We start from the raw sequence: 26,063 nt of genomic DNA, 5'->3' as shown, positions 1-26,063 counted from the left end.
AAAATTTAACCTAGTAGTGGCCTATGTGTAAACAACTTAAGAAAATAGGCCTAATTAAAATTCAATCTGTAGGATGGCAGGATTTAATAATATTTTTGCTCTAGATCTTTTGTTGGTAAACTTATAAAAAAAAAAAAAAAAAAAAAACTAATTTCATAAACTTGTGATACAAAAAATTTGAATCTATAGCACAATAAACCTTTCAAAATTATATTATAGGCCCTATGTTAGACCAAAAAACAGGAGATACATTTTTTAATAGGTTTATCCTAATATATTATTGTTCCCAACTAAGCGGTAACACAGAAAAGTTTAATGTAGACTCCCTCTTATCCGGACACCTTTTAACCGGACAATTTTTATCAGCCCATTAGTTTAACCTGACTAGATTGGCAAGAAGTGAGCGGTACTGAAACGACTGTTCTCGTGGGAAAGATTTGAGACCAGTGATCACGTATCTAAATACAATGCTCTCCTAAATTAAAGTCGAATATGACAGTACCAGTACACGGTTTCTGTTTTAACAAGTTTTTGGGGACGTCGGTTTAACCAGAAAACCCGTTATCTAGACTAGCCTCGGTCCCGAGGAGTCCGGATAAGAGGGAGTCTACTGTACATTCAGTATTCTGCCATTCTGCCTATATCAATCAGGCCTTGTGTCTGTCTAGCCTTCCAAGCCATTTACACAATACAAATTTTAACTATCATAATTTAATAACAGTAGAAGTAGATTTAGGTTCACTATTTCTCTGATGAGGTGTTGTCTTGATTTCATAAAAAAAAGTGCTAAATCATTAAATAAAAGGTACTAGCAATTCTGCAAAGCTTCAAGTTACTGTAAAAGGTGAAATAGACTATCCTAATTTATCATGTAATGATAACAATAACATATTTAGGGGTAGATAAAAATGAATTTCAATCTATTTCATAAATACCCAAAATACCCGGGTATTTATGGATTTTGGGTATTTACCCGGGTAAATACCCAGGGTATTTACCCCGAGTTTTAAATACCTGGGTATTTTACATCACTAGGTGGGATAAGATTTCAGGGTCATTCGGCGATTCGGGACGAATACGATTTCGGACTTTCACAACCACTAAATTGTATGTCACAACTCACAATTGAACTTATGCCTTGGTACGGTTCTAAAATAATCTAACCCAAATTTTAAACAAACTAATACTAAACAGAATAGTTGTGACATTTTAAAATGAAAAACCATCATGATTAACGGAAAAGCTTATTGTGTAGCTTACTAAGATCAGTTGTTTCTTTCTCCAGTACCATTTAATGCCCGTCATCTAGACAGCTGTACCTCAATAACTGTCAGAATCGAACGGGCGACCTTCCCGATAAAGTGAGACTACAATAACTCGACCACCACTTCTGTTTATTTAGTGTGTTGTTTGAATTTTGATTGCATAACGTAATCAGACCTGTGAACACACAAGTTAAGAGCAGATAGGGGGTGGTCGATGAAGGGGAGGCTCATTTACCAGCTGCGATCAAGAGCTTAGAAGAACCCTTGACAAGGCCTGGCTTATCTCACAAGTTTGCCTTTTAAATTATCTTCGTAATATTTCAGTCAGGCGTTTTAGTCTCCAGCAATATTTCAACTTGAATGTATATGCAAAAACTGTTTTAAACGTACTTGGTTGGTAAAATTAATGTATTAAATTAAAACTGTAACCTGTTTTAACTTAATATTTTACCTATACCAACGTGAAGTAAATATTCAATTTCCGTTCTTAAGATTTGAAAATTTTTTATAAGACAACTAAATTCAACTGAGCAACCAACAGAAAGTAACGTAAAAGTTGTTTTTCTCTATACACCATATTTGGCAAACATTAGAGGAACTTATTTGTACAGCATTTCTATGTCTTCATCAACAAAAACAGGCATGGGATAAAATTGAACATCCTACAACAGTAGCATACTCTAGGAGGAAGAGATCGTCCATCTGTCAAATCCTTAAACAAAACAACTGGCAAATAAAAATTTAGTGAATTCAATTAAATGTATTTATTTCCACGGTAACACATAATTGCATGAATTATGCCAATGGCTAAGAGGAGCCACAGTAAGATCCACGATCACTGGGAAAATTATCAATAGAATGATATCTAAATAGGAAAACGGAGTGAGGTCGTTTTCGGGTGGGGCTGAAATGGGATATAATGGGTTTCTTAATATCCTGAAAACTCCACAAAATTAGGGTTTACGTGGGTATGAATCGCAGAGTTAATTTCTTAAGTTTTTAAAAGGTGATCTGGATGTGTGAATATGCATGGGAGATTTCCTCTCTAGATTAGGTTAACTTAGGTAAGAGGTTTGGTTGGGTCAGGTTAAAATGGGTTAGAGGTTAGTTTTTAGGTCAGAAGTATGTTAGGGGTGGGTTGGGTTAGGTCAGGTTAAAATAGGCTAGAGTTTAGGTCAGGTCAGGTTAGGCAAGAGGTTGAGTCAGCCTAGATCAGGTTAAAATGTGTTAGATGTTAGGTTTTGGGTCAGATTAAGTTAGGTTAGGTGTTGTGGGTTAGGTTAGGTTAAAATAGGCTAAAGGTTACGTTAAGTCAGGTTGAGTTAGGTTAAATGCTTAGTTAGGTTAAAGGTTTGGTTAGGTGAGAGATAATGTTAGGTTAGGTTATGTCAGGTTAGGCACTCAAGTACCTCACTCTCTCTTTCCCTGCCATACTCAATCAACAACGGCCTTCACTCTTAGCAACTAAGATCCATGGATTTACTAGATTAAATTGAATCCTCATGAATCCCTACCCTGAAACCTACGAAACAAACAACACATCGATCCCTTCAACACACAAATCCTCACCATCATCCTGCGTTTGCTGCAGAGGTATCCTGAGCGTCCCATCATTAGCGAACAGACGTGTGAAGCTACGTCGTCGCTCTCCAGACCCAGATGCCTGACGGGTCGGCGGCGTCGTCACCCCCGGGACCAACTCCTCGACAGCCAGAGTCTCCATCGCCACCCCTACAGGACTGACCCGCCGTCGTCCCGCCACCGTCCTGGCGAGAGTCACTCACTAAGCTGTCTTCTGCGACTAGTTCTTGCCTACACACTTATTGCAGGTTTGGAAAAGGGAGACTCATCTGGATCTAAGATCGCGGTTTTGGAATCCTTTGCTTCTTCAACACGTTCTGTCCTTTACTTTCTTCACTTTCACTTAAATTTCTTTCAAGTCAGGTTCTGCGACTATTTTTTGCCTACACACTTAATGCAGATCTTGAAAAAGCTACTCATCTGGATCTAAGATCGCGGTTTTGGAATCCTTTGCTTCTTCAACACGTGCTGTCCTTCCTGTATTTCTTTCTTCACTTTCACTTAAATTTCTTTCAAGTAGTGTTCGGGATGTTAGGTTCTTGTTACTCTAAGCCACACCTTACACATCGATGGATTGCTGGTTCTGAAAATTGTGACAATAGTTTTCTTCTTACCAAAGATCTTCACGGTTAAAACCTTTTAAACTCTTGGTGTTCGAAACGTAGAGTTTTTGTGACTAGTTCTAGCCTACACACTTATCACCGATTCGGAAAAAATGTGATACGAAAATGTGTGTGTCGACTTAATGGTTCTCCTATTCTAGGATTTAAGAATTTGCACTTTACTCTATGTTTAACCAGAGAACAAGCAATAGTTTTAGAATAAATTTATAAGTTCGACGAAAAAGATTACGTTGGTGAAATGACAATAACAAATTAATAAACGACCAAACTCCCTCTAGATAAACGAAGTAGGCTAGATTTAACTTTAAAATTATCTTCAGGAGGTCCTATATAAGGAGGAATTGTGTTTAATTGATCAGACGTTCGTGATTCAAGCGCTCTGTATACAGGGTGTGAAAAGTTAACTGCTAGACAATGTTTCTAGTTTTAATCTTAAACTCGAATATTCATTTTAGTTCTGGATTCTGTTAGGGAGCTTGGACTACAAATACTTACTCTATATGTTTCTGTTTCGTACCTATCTATTTTTAACTCTCAATCTGATTTTGATTGCAGTTCTGGAAACAATTAGGGCTGATGAAGAGGAGAAGTAATATAATTTTGAGATTAAAGTCGGTGAGTTTATCGTGTCTATTTAGATTGCAGTTCTGGAAACCATTAGGGGCTATTCAAGAGGTATTCATTTTGGGATTAAAGTTTGCTCGGTTTTGATAGCGTTTGTCGTTTCTATCCTATTTGAATAATCCTTTTAATAAACGGATTGCTTGATAGCAGGTATTTAAACCTTTTTGATAATCCTTTTACCTATGGCACAGTTGGCTAACACTTAAATACAAATCTAAATTCGTCTATAAATATATCACTTTTCTCAATTTCCTAAAAGACAGTGAATCCATGAAATATGTAGTAGCTTTAGGTTAAAAAAAAAATGGTATTCGTTATCTAACTCGTTGGTGATCCGCCGAAACATATAAAACACACAAATTATAGATGTGTAACTTCACTTAGCTCAAGCTAACTTTTTACGAGTTGAGCCTTAGCAGTAATTAAATTACGAGATTCCTAAAAGTAAATCCCGGCCTTATTTAAACTCAATCCCAACTAAATCCCTTCGACGCCGCAACATGCGGTAACATCTGCGAAGACAGTTCTAACTTGAAGTTAACCAAACTTGCTTTAACTTACAAAAGCTGGGTAAGCCCTAATGTTGGAGGTAATCGATTAAAGTCGATCACTAAGTTAGATTCGATCGCAACTATTTCAACGTCTGTTATCTATCATTCGCTCTGAATTGCGGTAGACTGCCGTATCTGTTGGCACAAACAACCGAATGGAAATATCGATTACTCGATTGTTTCATTCGATATATCGTTTAGTTAGTTAGGTAAGGTTAACCTAACCAACTAAACAATATATCGAATGAAACAATCGAATAATTGATATATCGATCGATATTTTCATTCGATTGTTTGTCCCAACAGATACGAAAGTCTACGCCTGAATTGTGCAAGTAGCTCAACCTTGTAAAATTTTAAGCCAATTTTATGCGTTTTCACGTTGGTGACGTTTGAGTGCGTTGACGTCGACTAAATATTACTCTTTTACTTTACAGTGGGATTTTACAGTAAGTTTATTTTTGTTTGTTATATTAAATGAAGATAAATAGTTTTACAATGGTTATTACTATCTACCCCTATATTATATAGTACATGGAGAAAGTATTGTTTTCGTCAAAATTTTCGAATTCGAGTTTTGAGTGGATATATCCGTTTTGGGCCCCCCTGAACCCAAAAAGTGGTTTTCGAAGACACGACTATTACAACCAATAACAAGATGTCTGTGTGTGTCTGTATGTGTGGTTGTGTACAGAGCTACAGTTCCTGTTGTCCGATTTTGCTGAAATTTGGTATGTAGGAACTAATCCATGGTATCGCCAGATATTTTGTTCATTTTTTGGAAATTTTGATTTTTAATGGCAATTTACCTATAAAAAACCCTTAAAAAAAACAGAAAAATCAGATTTTCTCGGAAATGGACCGATCGGTTTTGATAGGCATTTAGTATGTTAAAGTTGGTTAAAGTCCTTTACATTTTGAACACAATGGTACAAATCCCATTTCCGTAAAAATTACGGTTCAAAAGTAATTTTAACTTATGTTATTTTCACATAGAAAAAAAACCCATAAAAACAATAAATCCGGATTTTAGGAAAAAAGCCGGGTTTGATTAAAATTATGTGTTATGGTCCTTATAATTCTAAAGATAATTTGCAACCCTCAGTCTCAGAGCCGTAACAATTAGACTACGGTTCAAAAGTTATTGCAACATTAAATTTGTGTTTTTTTTTCCTATAAAATATTATAGTTACTTCCATCGCCTACCCGTGATAAAGGATGTTGACAAGCTAATGGGAGAAAGTATGTCTCAGTTTGCTGATACCGTTTATTTTTATAAATTTGCTTAAGTTGGTTAGATGGCTTAAATAGTAAACGCCGGTCATAAAGTATATTAAACCCGTCAGCTGATTCATAAGGACGATAACTCTACTGTATAATGGAGTTTGCTTAAAATCTATGTCCTGGATTAACCGCTTGGATTAAACGCTTCTACCCGGGCTAAGGGGGTCGATTTACCCACTTGGATATTAAAACTGGTTGTTTTAACCGACCTTTTCTAGCAATCTAGAGACTTTTCTCAGAATTATCGAATTTTAGAACATGAAAAAGTAAATCGATTCCGAGTCTAGCTCTTACGGAGACCTACGGTAATAGTTCTTCTCTGTATGGAAAATTCGCGTAAATGACTTTTTTGGTTATGTAGGATACTTTTATGAAATAAACTTTACAAAAAATTCTTCATGTATACTAACTTAGGACCACGTGATTCTTTCATAAATAATTGGTTGTAATTCGTAAGCAATTCCCTACTTCAAGTTGAATCAGGTTGGGACAGCTTAGTACTACAAAATAAAAATATGCCATTCTCAATTTAAATACATCCTAACAGTCTTAAACTACCTATCCTAATTAGCTAACACGAGTGTAGGGACAGTGAACTAATTAATTATTTGTAACTTAGTAAGTAGCACGACCAACTGAAAATATCAAAACTACCCCAAGTATTTTTAAAGTTTTTGCACCAAAATTCAAACACCAAGTAACCAAAACACTGCACTACTCGAACGCCGAACAAACATGAAATGTGGAACTTTGTAGCGTGAAAACAACGAGGACTGACATGCATTAGTAATCACTTCATAAATTAAATAGTGAATATTAAAACACAGGCCGCATTTAGATGGTAATAACAGCAAAGGCGAATTAGTGGAAGTTGATAAAAATGCTTACAACTCCCCTTTTTGGAATTAAACAATTAGTTGTTTATGTTTAGGCTTAGAGTGGTATTTTGGACTACTTTGGTAAACATGTGTTCATAGGGTGTCCACAGAAAATTTGTCATTGATTTCCATGACTTTCCATGACTATCCATGACCATTTACCATTGATTTCCATGACTCACGAACTTTACTCGAAAATTATAATGTAACATACACACACAAAATACTGCCTAGACAAGTTATTTCAGAGAAAATACTGAAATATGTATTAAAAGATAACAATGGAGTAATACATTTTGTAAAAATATGGTATTCAAAATATGGAAGGAAAAAAGAAAACCCAATCTACTCCGTCCCCATAGCTCGCCAAGTTCACTGTCCACTTTCCTTTTTCCTTACTGTAGGCTATAGGCCTACTTTTTATTATTAATTTTGTTATGAGTTTACAGTGTGTACAAAAATTAGCTCAACAAAAAGACATAATTTAAGACAAATTAAAACATTATAAAAATATTTGCATTGCAATTTGAGTTGTAATAATGAAGTTGTAACATTTTAATATACTGTACCTACACTACTGTTGTAACAATATCCTAAAAATATTAAATTAAATTATAAGATAAAGTAGGTACAGATTGTATTGAACTAGTACAAACTCGAAACTCTCATCAACTAATACAAACAATGTAGTAAGTTCAAGTGTTGTGAATTTATGAAAAATACTGAAAAAAGCTACAATAGTCGGCGTTACAGCCGACTAGAATATTAAGTCTCGTCAAACACATCCATCATTGGGAATTTCCATGACCTTCCATGACTTTTTGCCTATTTCCATGACTTTCAATGACCAGAATTTTTTTCCATGACTTTCCCTGACTATCCCTAACTTTCCAGAATGTGGACACCCTGGTTCATTTCAGATTTATTTTTGTTAAATTGTATTGGACAAATATGACACGACTGAAACTTTACAATTATTATAGGTTAACTTATGAGGGTTTTTGTCAAGCTAATGGGAGAAAGTATGCTTCAGTGTTGATACCGTTTATTTGTTAGAGATGGATGTGACATTATCAAAACATTTTCCCTCTGCATATCCCATCCTAGAAATGTTGTTGTTTTGTTTAATATGCACACAACACAACCTTTAACCACAGGAATACGTGATGAGGAATTTAACTAACTGTGCAAAATGTACGAACATTGACTTAGGTATTCAAGGGTAGATATTTGATCCATTTGAACCAAAAACTACTAATGTTTTTATTCAAATATAGCTTAATTGAAAGAGCCACCTAGTAAGCTACTTTCCAAATTATATTTCTTTGTTTTCGATACTTTTGATTTTGCCATTGGTGTAACAACATGGCCTCCAATACAAGGTGAGAGAAAAGTGGCAACGCCGCAGCTCCGGCCTACCGATACAACTGTACTAATTCATAATGGAGCTACGCAATGTTAATGTGTTGCTGTACTGTTATTACCATGGCAATACATGTAGAACGGTGCGAAGTTGCCACACACGTATAAGAGAAAGCTATAGTAATATTAAAAGTACTTTAGTTTACAGTAAGTTGGCCATTATGTTTGGCATTTTTTGATTATATCTAACTGTTGTGTAGATCGTGAGTATTTCCATAATCTTTGAGTCGCCTGTAATGATTCGCAATTGCTCGAATTCGAGCAACAGGTACACTAGTATAAATTAAGTGACAACAGCTTACTAAAAGACCGTCTTAATTCAACTGGATACACTTCCATAACTGGTGGCACACACAAACGAGAGTAATATTGATTATTCGATAGTTTAATTCGATATGTCGTTTAGGTAGATAGGTTAGGTTAAGCTTACCTAGCTAACCAAACGATATATCGAACAATCGATACATCGATCGATATTTTAATTCGGTTGTTTGTGCCAAAAATATGGAAGTGTACCCATTCAACTAACTATAGGTTGATTTTCTTTAACTGGCCACAACTTGAACAAACTGAATATTGTTTCCTACTCTCTAACCAAACATACAACTTATCTCGTACAGTTAATGCTGTAAAGACTTACAACAATGTTAATCCTTTAAAATAGTCTAGTTTTCACTGGAATGCAAAATTATTCACTGGTGAACTGAAACTTATCATGTGTTGTGAATTAGTTAGGAATACCAAGTGGATTACCATACATTTAATTAAGGGCGCGGCTGGTATGGTGGTTGAAGCACGAGCCTTCTATCCTCAAGTCACGGGATCAATCCTAGTCAATCACAAATAGCTTTCAATTATACAATCCGTGACCCGGTGGTTCGGAAATTATCTTGAGCAAATTAAACAATAAAGTAAATACTGTAAACAGCATCAACGATCTAACACATAGTTTCTCCCATCAGCTTGTCAAATATCCTTACAAAAGGAGCAATAACTTTTGAACCGTAATTTTTACCGCAATGAGATTTGTACCTTGACTTTCGAGTTAAAATTACCATAACATAGTAAATTTTGATCAAAATGGTTCGAGCAGTTAAGGTAAACATTACATTTTCCGTTGTTTGATGGGTTCTGTCAAAATTAAAACAAAAAAAAAACTAGCCTCTAGACAAAATGGATTAGTACCCACATACCAAATTTACTCAAAATCGGACCACAGGTGTAGTCTGTACTCGGTCGCTCTGTATCCCCTCCCCCACACACAGGCATAATTCGAAACACACTTTCTATTTTTGGGGGTTAGGGGGGACCAAAAATGTATGATTTTACACTAAAAACCTAAACTCAAATATGTTGGGGAAAACAAACATTTTCTCCATATACTATAAATAGGAGAAAGTAAAAAATATGTCGTTAACATCGGGAATCTATCAGTATATTGGAGATTACTCTCCTTGAAAGGTTTAAGTAAATGATATGAAACAATGTTTCCAGACGATCACCAACAATGTGGTATCACGACAAAAAACTACAAAAAACTGAACAAACTCGAAGAAAATTGGAACTACTGTATATTGAGTCACTTCAGATTCTGAAAATAACAATCTCCCTAAATAAATTATTGCAATCTCACATGGATAATTGGAAATTACAAATATACCTTCGGTTTTGGTAAGGGGTTTTCGATACGTGTCTGAAAATATATCCCTACTTCCCATGCAATTGTTTCATTCGATCTAACCGGTTGACATAACCTAACCTAACCTAATAAAAACAAGTACGTCCATGCAACTATCAATCTGTATACTTACGGTGATAACCGCCTTGCTCAACACTACTCATTGCACACGATTAAAAAAAACACACAGCGAATTTTAGGTTAAAAGGGCTAAAAACACAACGCGACAACGAGGAAATATGAAGTACGTTGTGATCAGACACGAGTGCGTGAGATATTGAGTCAAGTAGGGAGGAGGGTGGGAGAAACATCTGACCTGTTGCTGGTGACGTAGATACAGCTCATTGTTGCTAGTAATGACGTCATTCGGGGGAATCAGCTGGTCTAGTGCAACTTCGGTCCTTAAAGTTCCAACCCTTAAATCTAGCCTGAATTAAAGTAATTTGAAAAACTACCCCGAGTTATAGCTTAGCGTCCTAGGACAAAATATTCCTGATTTATACTTTCTCCCCCTATATTATATTATTAATTCTGTAAGCGATTTAAAAAAATCAAAATTAAGTATCTTGTATTAAGGGGGTCGGGAAAATAGCAGATTATGTCCAAACCTACCAGAAAACCAGAAATAACGAAAAATATATTCCATTTAAAATGCATTGGTATTGCAAAAACTTCTTCTTTGTTTACATTAATCATTTTTATTCTACTTTTAAATCTGTTGATAGAGTGCGTGAATTTTGTTTACCAACCAACAAATAATTTTGATAAATTCTGCTTTTGCTAAAGTGGTCTAAAAATGATTGACTTACAATTTTGAGAGATGTAGCGTGAAAGATAATTTGATTCATAGTTGTTTTTTTTTTTTAATATATATAACAACAATTTGTATTACGTGTGGGCTTTTTAAGGACTTAGTCCCTACATGCCACTAGTAGTATATGAAAAAAAAAATTGTCTTTTTCACCATTACCAGTTTGATTTTAGGGTGGGAATGTCCGTTTTAGGTAGCCCTGAAGCCAAAAAAATATTTTCAAAATGATGTCTGTGTATGTAGATGTGTCGTATGTTGAGTCAAGTATAGTTTATTTAATTTAAAATCAACGGTTTCAGCAAACTGATAGCCAACTCATTTTCTCTAGATAGCCAAAACTTTCAACGTTGTGTGTATCATAGATTAATGGAGTAGACACTAATCTTTCTTCATTGTCATTTTCTCATTGTCTACTCCTTAAATCTATGGTGTGATTTTTGACAGTTTGAACGTACCGTTCAGCCATGTATCCAGCATGTGTTAACATATGTTTCACAACAAGGAATAATTCACTTCTGTGTCACATTGTACTGGGTATCACATGTTTTCACAATGATAACAGCAACAGACAATGTCCTGATAAATATGAACAAGAGGCTGTTATATTGATAAGTGACTTTACGTGTTCTCTAAAGATGCTCAATCCATACAAGGTTTTGTTAGGCAAATATTGGTTCGAAACGTCGTAGTTTTGTATCCATAATGGTACCTGTTTAGGTCAAGACACATTTCACCATAGGAACATGGGTCTGTGGTGCCTAGTTTTCCGTCTCTCTGAATTGATGTGTTTTTTACAAAAACGTTAATAACTCCTAAATTGTTTGAGATACAGCGTTGAGATTTTGTATAAACGTTTATCTGGTTAAGACATATCTTTGTTTAAAATTATACTAAAAAATCATTTACCGTTTTAATATTTATTGCCAACTTTCACGAAACCCAACTTAATGAAAAAAACTGCAAGAGACAAAAAGTTAGTAAATTTTATGTAGTTTTTAATGATACCTTATTTGTTAAGAGTGGATAAATAATAACAGAGAAATGTATACTTTTCTAAATGCATGATCACTTTTCTCCATTGAAACAATGCGAATACCCCTTTTCCTTTGTTAGGATTTGTTTAAAGGGAGAAAAGTGGTCATGAAAAGATAAGGTCTTAACAAGATAAACGTTGATACAAAATCTCAACGCTGTATCTCAAACCGTTTAGGAGTTATTAATGTTTTTGTAAAAAAAACACATAAATACAGACAGACGGAAAACTAGGCACCACAGACCCATGTTCCTATGATGAAATGTGTTTGTCTTGACCTAAACAATAACATACATATGTACAGAGTTACGGGACACCCTGTATAATTTCGTAGATTAGAAAAGACAGACCCCTGTGGATACAAACTTCAGTTTAAATTACAAAGGGAAAAGAACTTTTATCGTATTTCAAAGAATCAATTGAATTTAAATACGGGTAAGAAATTGATCTACAGGGACATTATAAACATGTATTGATGTGCAAAATTACTCGTAATTATCGTCTCTAACTACTGTAATATTTTAGTTTAGTCTTGCATCTTCATTCGTAAATCTAGGGCGATGGGATTTAAACTTTTAAATTTGTTTCAAAACTATTTAACCATTATCTTTTCTCTGCACCTTAACTAATGCAGTATGTTTTAGTATCAGTATTGACTAGTATGGGAAGTATCAGTGTATAAACGTATGAGCAAAGATAAACGCAAACCCACTGCGTTTCGGTAATATTTTTATTCAAAAAGTAATCTATTTGTAAACTGTTGCCTTTTCTCTGGAGTAAATTACCAATCATGTATACTTTGAAATTCAAAGAAAAATCTATTAAACACACACACCATTGAAACACTTGCAACTTTAGAATAAGATGAGAAATCTTTGGTATCCAAAGTTAATGCTTAAACTTAAACACTTAAAAATGACACAGAAGATTCGTGAATCGTAATATCAAACGACCACTTCGTGAAACGTTACTTTTCTAGACCGTAAACGACCTCTGGTAGACCGGAAACGGTACACTGGTAGACCGGAAACGGTATACCGGTAGACCGGAAACGGTACACTGGTAGACCGGAAACGTACACTGGTAGACCGGAAACGGTACACTGGCAGACCGGAAACGTACACTAGTAGACCGGAAACTATAAACTAGATCGAAAACGATTTTCTTATAAACCAGACACTATTCACTGGTAGACCTGAAACAATACACTGATGGACCAAGATAGACCGGAAACAAAACTCTTATAGACCGGAAACCATCCATCTGGTAGACCGGAAACTATAAACTTGTACCGGAAACTACACACTGATAAACCGGAGTACACGCTCGCACCGACACTCACTCACTACTGCCGATTGTTGTCAGTAAAGCATCTTGAACGCCTCCAAGGCAACCGACAGCCGAATCGATCAACTCAAATTATTCCATTTACCCGATAAACAAATCGATCAGTTCGATTGTTATCGCTACCCTGAGTGTGCATAACATGAGTGAATTATTAAACAAAATGGAACGATATATATAATAATATATCTAATTTAAATACAGTATATATATATATAATATACTATATATATAATATACTATATATATATATACCTCAATGTGGCATGCACGTGCAGTGTGTGGGCCGAAAAGACTGGGAGCGCAGCTGTTTTGAGCCAATATCACTAAAATAGAACAAAGGGAGAGCCACGCCCCAAAACAAATTACGTCGCCGACAGTAAAAAGGTTTCCTTCGAAGAATTTACTATGGTTTTTATTTGAACGTGAACTACTTTACAAATTGTTTTTTGCAAACGATCGTCAAATTTTAGTTCTTTTGCAATGTACTTTATCTTTAGGAGGAGGCTACACTATATAAACCATAACCTCATACAATTAATTGTTTTTACCATTTAATGATTTTCAAATTAAGATGCCGTAGCAATTTAAGCGTTCCCAGTAATGCTCGTCTTCAAATCTGAACGATGGTGACTTGACCACAAGGGGTGGATTGTGGACTCAGAAGCCATTTGTCACTGGGCTAATTAATGACGCGATTAAAAAAAAACTGGATGGTATCAAAGACAGTTAACTCATTCACTTACTAAAGTAAAAATTGCCAGAGGCGTTTTGGCAGGCACCAAACACGAACACGCAAATCAAAATAATAATGATAGGCCTATATAAAAGTCGAACGTTACGTTATCAAAAGGTATCAATGAAACATACAATTAACTTATGTGGTAGGCATCAATATTAACGATAACCCGAAGTATATTTATATTTTTATCAAAAGGTATTTAAACATTAAAAAAAATATATCTTTCAAGCCTTGTCAAACACCATCAAAATAAAGTATGGTTTCTACAAGCCGTGTCCCCTCATCACACGAAAATATTTATCTTAAAGCCTTGCCACATTATGAAAAGAAAATACATTGTCATCCAACCCTTATCACATACATAATTGCAAGAGAATAATTGTTACCACAAAGCCTTATCACATTACCACAAGAAAATATTTTTATCTACAAGCCTTATCGCATAATTGCAAGAAATGCGGTTTTATCCGACCCTTAAGATAATGTTTTTACCACAAAGCCTTATCACACGATCACATTAAATTTTGTTTATCAACGCCTCTTGTCACATTATCGCTAGAAAATCCGTTTTCGCCCAACCTTTATCACATACAAGAAAGTGGGTTTATCTACAAGCCTTATCACATCGCAAGATAGTCTTTTTCCAAGCACCGATTTACAATCCTTGTCATACCTGGTTCAGGATCGTTGAGAGGCTCTCTATGGATCCACTGCAGGCCTATTCCCATCGTGCGACGATTGACGGGGGCCGGATTGACGGAAGGGTTTTCGCTTGGATTGACGTCGGCGTTGACGTGGTTCACGTTGACGTTTCTCATCCCCACACCGTCACTGACCATTTTCTGACCTCTGACCTCACTTGTGATGGTCAGTTGCCAGGGGATGTTACCTTGTTATCAACTCGTGTTTCGATCGTTATCAGTTGATCGAATCGAGAGAACACCGTCGGCGTTTCCGGCGTTTAACGAGATCATGATTTTGATGAGTTTGAGGCGTGTGTAAATTTTGACAACATTGATAACTTGGAGAGACGAAAGATTTGAGTAAAAGCTTCAAATTAAATTTTAATGTGAAAAATATCTTTAAAACTTATTGACAAAGGAGTAAGCTACTATTGTGACTTTTGCATTGCACATTATGTAACATTAAGTATGTTTATTAATCCTGAGTTGCAATTTGTTGTGGGAACTACGTTTCTTTGTATGAATTCACTCAATGTATTCCACTGCAGTTTGACCTTGTACTTGTCTCTTCAGACCTGAAAATGTTCCGTAGCAGTGCATTTCAATGCTTTACAAAGGTTTATTTTCTTCGTAGCAACGTCCGAACATAGAAGATTTTCCGACCGAGAAGTTGATAGTATTTTAATTTTATCTCTGTCCGTTTCCTAATCCTTATTACGTATATACTCTATAACCAAAATTAAATATAATATTGTACCTTATTACTAGAAAAAAAAAAACAGCCATATCTCACAGTATTGTGTTCCGGGTGTACAGTATATTGAAAAATTGTTAACTACTACCATACAGCATTATAACACACAAAACAACGCCGTTGATAAAATATTAGTATGATGCTAAATATATTTATGAATCAAAGTAAGAATCAAAAACTTACATATACCGCTGAAAGGCACGTTTTCTGATGTTCCACCCAATTCGGGATCTGTTTCTTTTGAGTTCGACATGACCACCTGTAAATAACCAAATTATATTAGAACTAGTAGTATTTCTCCATTTTCTGCGTCTGCATGTAGGCCTATATACTAATAATTATAGAACATAATTATACAGGATGTCCCGGAACTCTCTACCAATATTTTAGAACATTGTTCCTGAGTAAGAAATATATCTAAATATCATATTTAAATTGTCCGGAAGGCCTTAGTTACTCACGCAGCCGCCATTTAGTTTTTTTTCACTTACGGTATTATTTTTTTTCTAAAAAGGTGGTTATAGATACGAAATTGAAACTTTGCACAAAACAAGACAACTAGACAAAGCTATACACAAATTATGACAATGTTTCAAATTTATCAAATAAAATGGCGGCTATTTAAAATTTTGTTTCTTGAATCACTGAAAACCGTTGATTTTACAAAATTTTTAAATGACCGCCATTGTGTTTTATGAATTTGAAAAATTGTCATATTTTTTATAGCTTTGTCTAGTTGTCATAAATGTTTGTGCAATATTTCAATTTCGTATCTTTAGCTACTTATTTAAAAAAAATAATAAGTGAAAAAATAAAAAAGGCGGTCGTATAAGTAACTAAGGACTTCCGGAAAATTTTAATATGATATTTAGATATTCTCCTCAAGAACAACGCCCTAAAATATTGGTAGAGAGTTCCGGGACACCCTGTATAAATACGAGGATTCTTTAAACTGCAACAAAAATAGGTAGCTATATTGCCAATGTTATAAGGATTAAAATATTTTTCTATAATCAATGGCATTAGAATAATTAAGCGCATCTAAATGGTCCATAAGAAGGTAATTTTTATTCAAACAGAGTACAGTTTAAAGTGCTAACTAGGTAGTAGGCCTATTAGATAATTGTACTTTATTGATTTCGACTTAGCAGAAGTGACATGTTATTTACCTTCCATTCCAGCACAGAAAACGTACTACATTCCAGCTTGGTCACGCACTTATCTGTCAAGATTCCACGAAGCATTTTCTTTGTTTCTGGCGAATACTTGTGAAATAAAATCCAAACTTAAAAAATTAATTATTGACTTTATCAAAATAATGACTTAAGCTTAATCAAAAGAAGCTATACTCGTGCTTTACATCTTAACTAAGATAAGCTATATTTGTAGAGAAACTATATTTGTCCTCATCAGCTTAATTAAGGGAAGCTGTATACGTGCTTTACAGCTTTTAAGGTCATATTTGATGAATTAACTAATCAACTTTTCACACGTTATGCATGGAAACTATAGAGACTTTCCTGAAACAAAAAATCTTCATGCATACATCGACTATATTGTTTTAATAACTAACTGCCCACGGTATAATCCTTCAAACATAATATTATTTTCGCACCTAAGCAACGACTTCAACCAATTCTACGATAATGTTTTTCTCTGAAGGGCGTTTGGGGGTCTGCAAGGCATCACATAGTCGTAATGATTCTGATTTATATTTCCCCAAAAACGTGTTTTATTAATCGACATGTTTCTAACAAAAATGTGAAGAGTATATTTTTCGGGCGGGCATTAATTTCGCCAACTGATCTGAGTCAGGTAATCGGGTATTTCTGAATTGCACCAACTACTCCAGGGAGCCACCCAATAAGATCATAAGCTGCGCCAAGTATCGGCTTTCCTTGACTAATTGAGTAGGTTAGGTTACTTTAGGTTAGGTTAGGATGACTCATAAACAAGGACATTCCTTCTGCCGGCAACTCACCCCTATCTGGACTTGGCGTAACTAAGGAACATTTTTGGGACCCTTTTAGGGCTTGGCGCGATTAAGGAGCTCTTCGGCGCAACTGCACGACCTACTTTTCTCTTATACTAGTGGAGGTTAATTTTAACCTTGAAATATCAAAAGTCTGGGATTTACAGTCTTGTCACATGACAATGATTCACTGGTCGATAAGTGATAAGCGATTGCGTCATAACATCATTGTTACGTCACAGCTCTGATTCACCAATTAATTGTAATCGTTAGTTAACAGTGTGCACAAATAATGTACGGTATATCTTCTGATAAATTGATTTTAGCCATTATTCACGATGACAAATATCAAATCAAGTTTGTTATAACGTTGTTATCAAATCGTTATCAAATAGTTGGTGACAATTATTTGACTCACGTTGCTCAGACAACATTTCTAGGACTGATTGATTAACATTAATCTTGGTTGTTCCATATAGACAAATTTGGAAGTAAAATTTCCTCTGGTCTATTTATGTTGTATTGTTCAAATTTTGGTCGATGGTTTTACTGAAGGTGTACCATGCTATAAACTCGCATATTACGTTCGGTATTGAATCTATGGTGCGACGACCATTCAAAATTTAGACAGCATTAGTACTACAAAAAAGAGCCATACGTATTATGTTAAACGTAAATAACAATCAATCGGTAAACCAGCAGTTTGCTGAGTATTCACAGTGCATGGAATGAATTATACATTTAAAAAACTATAATGACACTAAAGAATGAAATGAATAATAATACAATTACAATATTGGAAGCCCTACAACATAGGTAGGGCCCTGTACAATATAGGTACTCGACATTGTAACTACTCAGCCATTCAGAGACATAATCTAGAGTTTTATAATACAAACCCACATCTGCAGGTGCTTGGTTCTTTTACTCTCTGCCAAAAGATCATGTGACAATAAATAAAGTCAAGATCTTCAAAAAAGAAAATGAAGGATTATTTAATTTTAAAAATCACTATACTCTTTCAATGAACATTTGTTATGATTATTTTTTTATATTTAGTTATTGACGCCATTCTGTATTTATCTATGTTATAAATCACGAAAGAGGCATTTTTGATTCTGATTCTTATCTTGTGAAAAATACAAGATCACGATATCACAATGTAGATGGTTAGTAATCAACATTCTCAAACATGTCAATCATTCAATGCTGTTGAAATAATAAGTTATTTAGTGAAGCTAGTCAAGCAAAATTAGCATTACCACTTGGTACAGTCGATGACGTTACAAATCTGATATCAAATCTCCCATAGGCTGTATTGAATTTACTTTTGGACCTTTGCGATAATTTTGTGCAGCCTACTGTACCTTGGGCATGTTCTAAAGAATTCATGTAAAAAAATGATAAGATACAACTTGGCAAGGTTTTGGTAATTATATTGCCAAAACCACAGTGAGCTATGGTAGTTTTAAGATACATTCCTTTATCACACGAGATTTTGAAGTTGTCATCATTGCTCCAGAATTTAAGGGAACGGTATCAATTCCTAAGATGGTACTGAATAGAGATGGTGGTTTGCTAGATATTTTTGAATGTCTTCACAATCCCAGGAGATTCTGCCAGTTTCTAGATACTACTGTAGTCTTAGCAATCGCGAAAGTTGCCGACAGTGCAACTGAACCTAGATATGTTGCCTAGATATGTTTGCAAGTCTTCAAAATCATGGGATATGCTGATGGATATTTATATGCCTCAATATTCACGGGAGATGTTGGCAGTTTATATTTTAGAATATCTTAACACTCAATCGAGGGCAATGCATATTTTTGAGACGCCCGCATCCTTTATTGAAAGGGATGAGTTTTGCGAAGAGATTTATAAAAAATTCATGATTTCAGATACGTACCACATTGCAGTAATCAGTTTTTAGTTGAATGCATTCTAAATTTCACCATAAATAGGCAGTCAATATAACATCATATATTATTATTTCATTTTATGTTGAGAAATGAAAAATCCCAGTAAATTTTGTGCAGAGTCAGCCTTTAGTTGTTAAATAGCTGTGATTAAATCTCAGTAAATATTATAACTAATAAACAATATATGCCCACTCAAGTTATTATACGAACATTAATCAATGCTTCACATCATTAATCACTTTCCTAACACATGTGATGAATCAGCTGATTAATATTCTGGAGGTGAAACTGTCAAAATTGTATTTACAAACCAAAACAACTAAATTTTAGTATACACACAACATTGTTATATTACTGTCGGTGTTCATGGTATTAGCAAAATGTCATATAATTATCTTAAAATTTAACAGTAAAAAGAATAACATTAATTTCCAATTTAATTCATTTTATCTGCAATAGGTGACATATTTTTTCCAAACAGTGTTGTTTAAGAGTGCGAACTAACTTTAGTGAAACATTGGAAGAACTAAAAAGAACACAAACATTGACTTTGACACAAATAAAGTGTGCAGACTGGCCATAAAATATACAAAATGACTGAAGGGCGGCCATGGAAGAATCTGGAAAGATTGTGAACTTGACAACATAACTTTATACCTAACTAATATGACTAAATATATCGATGGCTAAATAACTTTAAGATCAGCCTTAATACTAAGCCATGAGTCAAAAGTTTATAATTATTCTAAATTTCAAGCCGAGTCAGTTTAAGCTACCTCTGGAGAAGGCTTGGCGTCAACCCGATTTTTTCACGTGCATAAACTTGTTAAATTGTTAATTTATATACTCTTCGACCTATTGGACCATTAATTTTGTATCGTTGATCTGGCCAATCTAAGATAGATTTCAGTTATATATCTGCCATCAACAAAAAAAGGTTATATTTAATCCACTAAAAAAGTGCTACTCTTCTCAATTTTTCAAATTTGAGTGCTAAGTTTCAAGTTTTTTTGCAATTACTCTCATATTTCCAAATTCAATACAAAAGTACTAAACTTGTCACTATTCTTCTCATAAACCTTTTCAAAATTAATACTAAGTACCAATACGATAATGTATCTTGGTATTACTCATCAACGATAGTAAAAAGAAGTATTTGAATTTTACATTAACAGTTATTTGCAGCCATTTTTATCTGTTGTAAAGATAACAGGTTTGCCAATCTTCAAGTGCCTGACAAATCTTTTGGTGACAAATCAATATAAACTCGGTTTCCTTCGGTTTTAATCTTATTGAAGGTTTTTAAGTGTTAGTATTACAGGTAGAGGGTCGTAGAGTTTTATTCCAAGAAGGGACAAATTTCTTAGACAAGAAAACCTTTTCTAGTGATCTAAATCATTTTTACTTACCAAAAACTGTTTATACACTATTTGTAGGATATATTTGAATCACCGAATAAGAGTGGCCAATTTACCATGGAGTAAGTACAACCATTACATTTCGATTAATATTTCTATAAATATTTAAGGATAGACCATAGACCTTGAACGTAGTCGTAATTGAAGCATAGACATGAGAAGGGCCCGCCCTCCTTAGGAAAAGTCAATTTTTAAAATAATCTATTCGTAAACTTTGCTTGCAATGTATCCAAAATATATCTAAGGGCACACTAATTGGTTTTTCCGTAATTTAAGTATTTTTACACATAATAAATCAAAAATAGTTACCATACTTAAAAATGAACACCGGCAATCAATAAGATCACACAGTCCAAGAAGAACTTGTAGAAAAAATATGATTGAATTTGCAATAGATAAATGACTAGTGAACAGCCATTTAAATGTTAACCTTAATTGAGAACAAATATACTTTTGAAGCTAAATTATTTAATAGTACCAGGGGACGGAGCATTGCTCGTTGTGTTTACTGAAAATGTGTTCAAATTGAAATATATTTATTCATAATATTACAATGGCTTGGCCTCGCCAAGACGAGGAGGTCCAATTAATTCAAAAGTAACAAACAAATTGTACGGTACAGTATTTATTCTAATCTTTATTTCTTATTTAAACTTTTTTATTAATGTTTTACGTTGTTTTGTTGGTTTGGAACCTTCATTAATAACTTAAAAGAGACAATTAGGGTACAGTAAGTAAATTGTAAATGTTTCTGAAAGAAAATCCTGGCATTTAGGTAGTCAATTTAAGTGTTTTTATAAAAATCATTTGAGAGGAATATTTCTGGAAAAAGTAAGTTTCCCCACTGAAAACATATCCTATAGGCACCTTTTAGAATAGGCGTTGACAAATTTTTAGAATTTAAGACTCATAATTACAAAGCTTGGATGAAACTGCAGTAAAAAGTAGTTCTATTTTAGAAACTTGTGTTTGTAATTAATTGTTAACGTGATTCCAGCATTTTGGACATCGTCATTCAAACCTGCATTCCTCCTGATTGGCAGGGTGTTAATTCATCAAATGTAACTCGCCAAGATTATGTCAGCAACAGATACAGGCTTTTTGAGTTGTCTACCAATAGCGTAGAATATTCAAGAGAAATGGAGGTATTTAGGGAAGGGGATTTGTATGGTCGAGTAACAAAAGTTCAACGAGTCCAAAATCCGTTCCAATTGGGACGATTACTTCTGCGACAGGAACAAAAGAAGAACAGGAACGAGATTGTTAATGAGGTAAATTGAGTTCTTTAAGCTTGAGCTCCTTTTCAGTTTGATTTTTCAGGCCACTCTAAATACCATTATGTTATGTCTTGATCAGACTACGTTAAAATGTATAACATAAAAAATACAAATACAGTGCAACCTCAATATAAGGAATCCTAATGTATCAAGAATTTTTATATAGAGTAGGCCTATTTTGCTACAATATAGTGTTACATTGGTTAGAGGAGCTAAATTTTTGCTCCAAAGTTCACTGACCGTTTTGATTGTAACAACAAATTAATTGTTAATCATTATAACAGTACGCTATGTTTAAAACAATGCAAGAAATAAATAAATAAGAAAATAAACATCATTGATAAGTTTGAGACATGAATTATGTCACATTTTGTTGATGAGGTAACTTACATAGCCTACATAGAAATTCCCTTGAATGTAGGAAACATTTAGGTACCTACAGAGGTTATTTTTAATAGGCCTAATTAGGTTTTATAAAGCTAAGATTACTAAAAACCCCTTATTTTGAAGTAGTCAGCGTACAGTTAATTTGTTCTGTAAAAGTGGGATTAATAACATTGATTTTTTTGGGAGATCTTGGGCATTTTTTTCATGAAAACGGACTAAACAATGTCTTATTTTCTTACACAAAATCTAAGAATTGCAGGTCATCCATATGCAAAGTTGGTTTTGCTCTGTGGTTCAATTAGCAATAAACCTTTTAAACTGTGGGCATCATCAGATTTTACATTTAATAAGTAAACATATGATTTTCAGGTGAAATATTACCATCCATTGACAAATGAAACACAACTTCAGACAGCATTAGAATACAACATGGACGTCAGAAGATACGGAAACAAAGATTATAGACAAGGCGATAGAGATCCAAGGTTCTACAGAACCCCGAAAGAAGCATTTGACTCAATAACTACATGTCAATATATCCTCATGTGCGTTGTACTGAGCACTGGCGAATATGAAAGTTTTACCAGGCAAAACGACACCGAGTATATGCCAGTGTATGTCGTAAAATTGGTTTGAAGAATTAATAAACATTTACATAAGTTAGTATTGTGATTATGATTGTCATACTAATTGTTATAGGCCTACCTACTGGTATTTGCATTGTAATTTACGTGTTATACTATTTTTCCAGAAAAAATACGTAACTTTTCCACCTTATTAAATTTTTTAAAGTAATTATTCGTCGAAATGTTGAGATAATCCTAGATTTTTTTTGGTACTTGGTAAATTTAGGACTTTGTAAGGATAACTTTGTAATAACTTTGTAAGGATGGTTGTAAGAGTCTTTTATTCCATTGAAATATGAGTACCTAGTCATAAGGTTAACATGGGAAACTCCAGAGCCATTGGGGTGGAGCCCTTTTGACGAATCTGCACCAAACTTCACACAAACCATCCTTGAATAATGCTTAATAATGCCTGAAAGTTTCACAATCTGTCGAACGGTTTCGGAGTCCATAAAGGACAAACAAACATACATTGGATTTTGTATATATAGAAGATTGCACATCCCCCGTTTGTTATTTTTTTCTCTAAAAATTATTTGTATGCGTTAAAACTCAGGATGATAAAAACGTGTATTTTAACATTTGTACCAACCTTTTAGACCAAATTTTCTTTTTGTAATACCGGTATCTAAATTTTAAAAAGCGCCGAAACCTTCAATAATATTTAACAAAAAATATGACACCAAGATCTTTTAAATCGGTTCACAATTGTGGCTACAAGCAGTAAGAACCAAAACCCTTGCATTTGCGCGTGCCAGATGGGTAGAGGTAGAGCGCAGCCTTAACTGACTATTCAATTCCCGTACAAAGGACGGTCCATCAGCATGAACCTTTTCAAAATGAAAAATCATAAGGTTAACATGGAATACTCCAGTGCCACTGGGGCGGAGCCTGAAAGTCAGATTAGAAAAACTACCTTACTTAAAAGTTTTCCTAGTTAACGCCTAAAGTATCAGTGTTTTAAATTTCCGACTTCTAGGTAAATGGGAAGTAGGAGAATTAGTAATGAGTAAGTGAGTCAGGCAGTCAGTCAGTGAAGTCTTTGCATTTTATAGTAACTTAGGTAGGTAGGCTACAGAAATAGATAACAAAACATTGAAACAACAGTGCATGTAGTTTGAGACTGACATTGATCAAATATGAGCACAGAAAGAACTGCTGAAAAGTGTCATTACGGTGCTGATTAATCCCATCTGATTCTTTAGCCAGGATCTCCTATGCAGCAAACCTGCAGTAATTTCCTATTTTAACTTAAAACAGTTTAGGGTGGAAATTTAAATTTACAATTTATTGAATTATCTTCGTTTAACTGTTGGGCATAAGTTGGAAACAACAACGCTTCAATATACAAAATTAACTTAACTTGGATATTTCTATTATGCTGTACAAAAAGGTTTGGAAGGAAATGCTAAAAAATTTTGTGTTTTAGGGTCAAAAATAGGAAAAATCAATTTTTAGCCCATAAGTTAAACCCCTGTTCCCATTGCCCGATTGTGCTTGTTGGCGAACACGTACTAATAAACGTAGGTTTGTTTATACCAAATTTCATCAAAATCGGATACTTAAGCTATATCTATTTCATGGATAATTGCCCGTAATACAGTATGGTAACTTACTCTAAGTTATTAGGTACCAGTTCATACCAATGTCAACACTATTGTAAAATGGTGTTTGCCATGAATGTCAGAAATAAATAAATAATACTGGCATCTGTTCTAATTTTTTGTCAGTAACTTAACGGTAGGGTAGGGTACGTTTGAACTCAATAACATTACTTTATTCGGGGAGAATCACATCCATTTAAGTTTAGCCCTATTGTTAGGTGTAGTTAAAAAAAATAGGTTGTACCAAGGCTTAAAAGATGTGAAACAGTGAGCATGGAACTATGTTGAAATAAGCAATTTATTGGGATGTCTCCCTGTTTCAGGTGTAAACTTAGGCCTAGGCCAAGTTCAGATCCTTGATTCAGTTCTACCTACTTTTAGTCATACCTAATGTAAGCCCTAGTCCTTGATCAAATGCTGAGGATAAGGATATGGGGGATAAACAGATTAATGAATACAGTTAATAATTACTTACCAAACCTTTGCTCTCAGCCTTCTCAGTAGGAAAACGAAAAATAAAAAGACAGCTCCTTAACCCATAAGAGGGATACGGCACAGTTAATCACCCTTTTCCCAATTAAACTAGCTTTAAAATGCGTTTACAAATACTGATAAACTATGTCTCGGTTTCACGATCAAGATAAACACATAAACAAAACAAGTGACAAATGCTCGATCGACGTCTCAAAATCTGCGAAAATACAGTACCTATACAAGTTAATCAAAATCAACAGAAACACTGCAACAGTAAAGCCAACAGCAGCCGACTTTAGAGGATATTGGTTTTGTTGTGATTGTTTTTTGCATTGCATGCAGATGCAACCATAACCAACACTAATTTCGATTCAGTGTGTCCAATCCACATTTGCAGGTGTGGTAAAAATAAATCTGTCCCAAAACTAAAATTATCGTACCTTGATCAATATACTATATTCGCATTCAAATTAATGTTTAATTGTATAAAATATTTAGTACTTGGAAAATGAAATTGTACTTAACGTACACTTCATTATGGTGTGGGTAGCCTCCGGATTGCGAATAATAACTATGATAGTGGTTTAAATACCTTATTCATGCAATCCAATTGTTGTCTCCACAACTAGTTTCAACCTGCTAGGAGGTCATCATCAGGTGAGTACAAGGATGAATTACTTCATATGAAGGTCGTCAGTAACAGTTTTTTTACATTTACACAAACACACGACGAATAATAAACACATAGTGCGCATACATATATACGGCCGATAAAAACATTGAAACTCGACAAGCGGACCCGTGTTGAGAATGCGGAAGTTGCGTCTAGACTGTAGGGTAAACAGCTGGTCAAGCATCACGCGCATTTTCTTATCGCTCGTCGGTTCCATTCCCATTGTCTCTGCCCTCCCCTTCCCTCTCCAGTATTTCTATTGCAGTGTTGTATATGATGTTTGAATTAAAATAAAGTTGGTCGTTTAAAACGTTATCCATGTCTGATTTGACGGCTCTATAAATCTCGAATTCTTCCAGGGTGTTAATTTTAAACTTGTCCTGTGACGTATGTAAAATTTCCATGTTTTCATTAATGCTGCTGTAATTATGCTGATGAGA

At 34.5% G+C, this 26,063-nt stretch overlaps 2 protein-coding genes across 5 annotated transcripts in view; one reads left to right on the top strand and one right to left on the bottom strand.

Annotated features, from left to right (window-relative positions):
• LOC128991559 (band 7 protein AGAP004871-like) overlaps positions 1 to 25,245 on the bottom strand; it is a 45,983-nt gene extending 20,738 nt beyond the window's left edge. Inside the window, exons 1-2 of one of the 4 annotated variants that reach the window (XM_054414553.1) lie at positions 24,952 to 25,245; positions 15,457 to 15,532 (exon numbers count right to left, since the gene is read on the bottom strand). In XM_054414553.1, the coding sequence (XP_054270528.1) occupies positions 15,457 to 15,526 (70 nt within the window). In that variant the 5' untranslated portion in view covers positions 15,527 to 15,532; positions 24,952 to 25,245. Of the gene's footprint in view, positions 1 to 2,834; positions 3,165 to 10,039; positions 10,099 to 15,456; positions 15,533 to 24,951 lie in introns of those variants that run through there. The other 3 variants (XM_054414554.1, XM_054414550.1, XM_054414549.1) reach the window with 3 other exon arrangements.
• Positions 20,216 to 22,896, top strand: LOC128991560 (uncharacterized). The gene is made up of 3 exons (XM_054414555.1): positions 20,216 to 20,644; positions 21,580 to 21,853; positions 22,616 to 22,896. Exons 1-3 carry the CDS (start codon positions 20,640 to 20,642, stop codon positions 22,880 to 22,882), a joined length of 546 nt encoding a protein of 181 aa, XP_054270530.1. The 5' UTR covers positions 20,216 to 20,639; the 3' UTR covers positions 22,883 to 22,896.
• Positions 25,246 to 26,063: the final 818 nt, after the last annotated feature.

Source organism: Macrosteles quadrilineatus, unplaced genomic scaffold (genome assembly GCF_028750875.1).
Source record: "Macrosteles quadrilineatus isolate MER2022 unplaced genomic scaffold, UCM_ALF_1.0 Scaffold_4__1_contigs__length_99947679, whole genome shotgun sequence".
Lineage (NCBI taxonomy): Eukaryota > Metazoa > Arthropoda > Insecta > Hemiptera > Cicadellidae > Macrosteles > Macrosteles quadrilineatus.
This window is presented reverse-complemented; position numbering and strand designations above follow the sequence as displayed.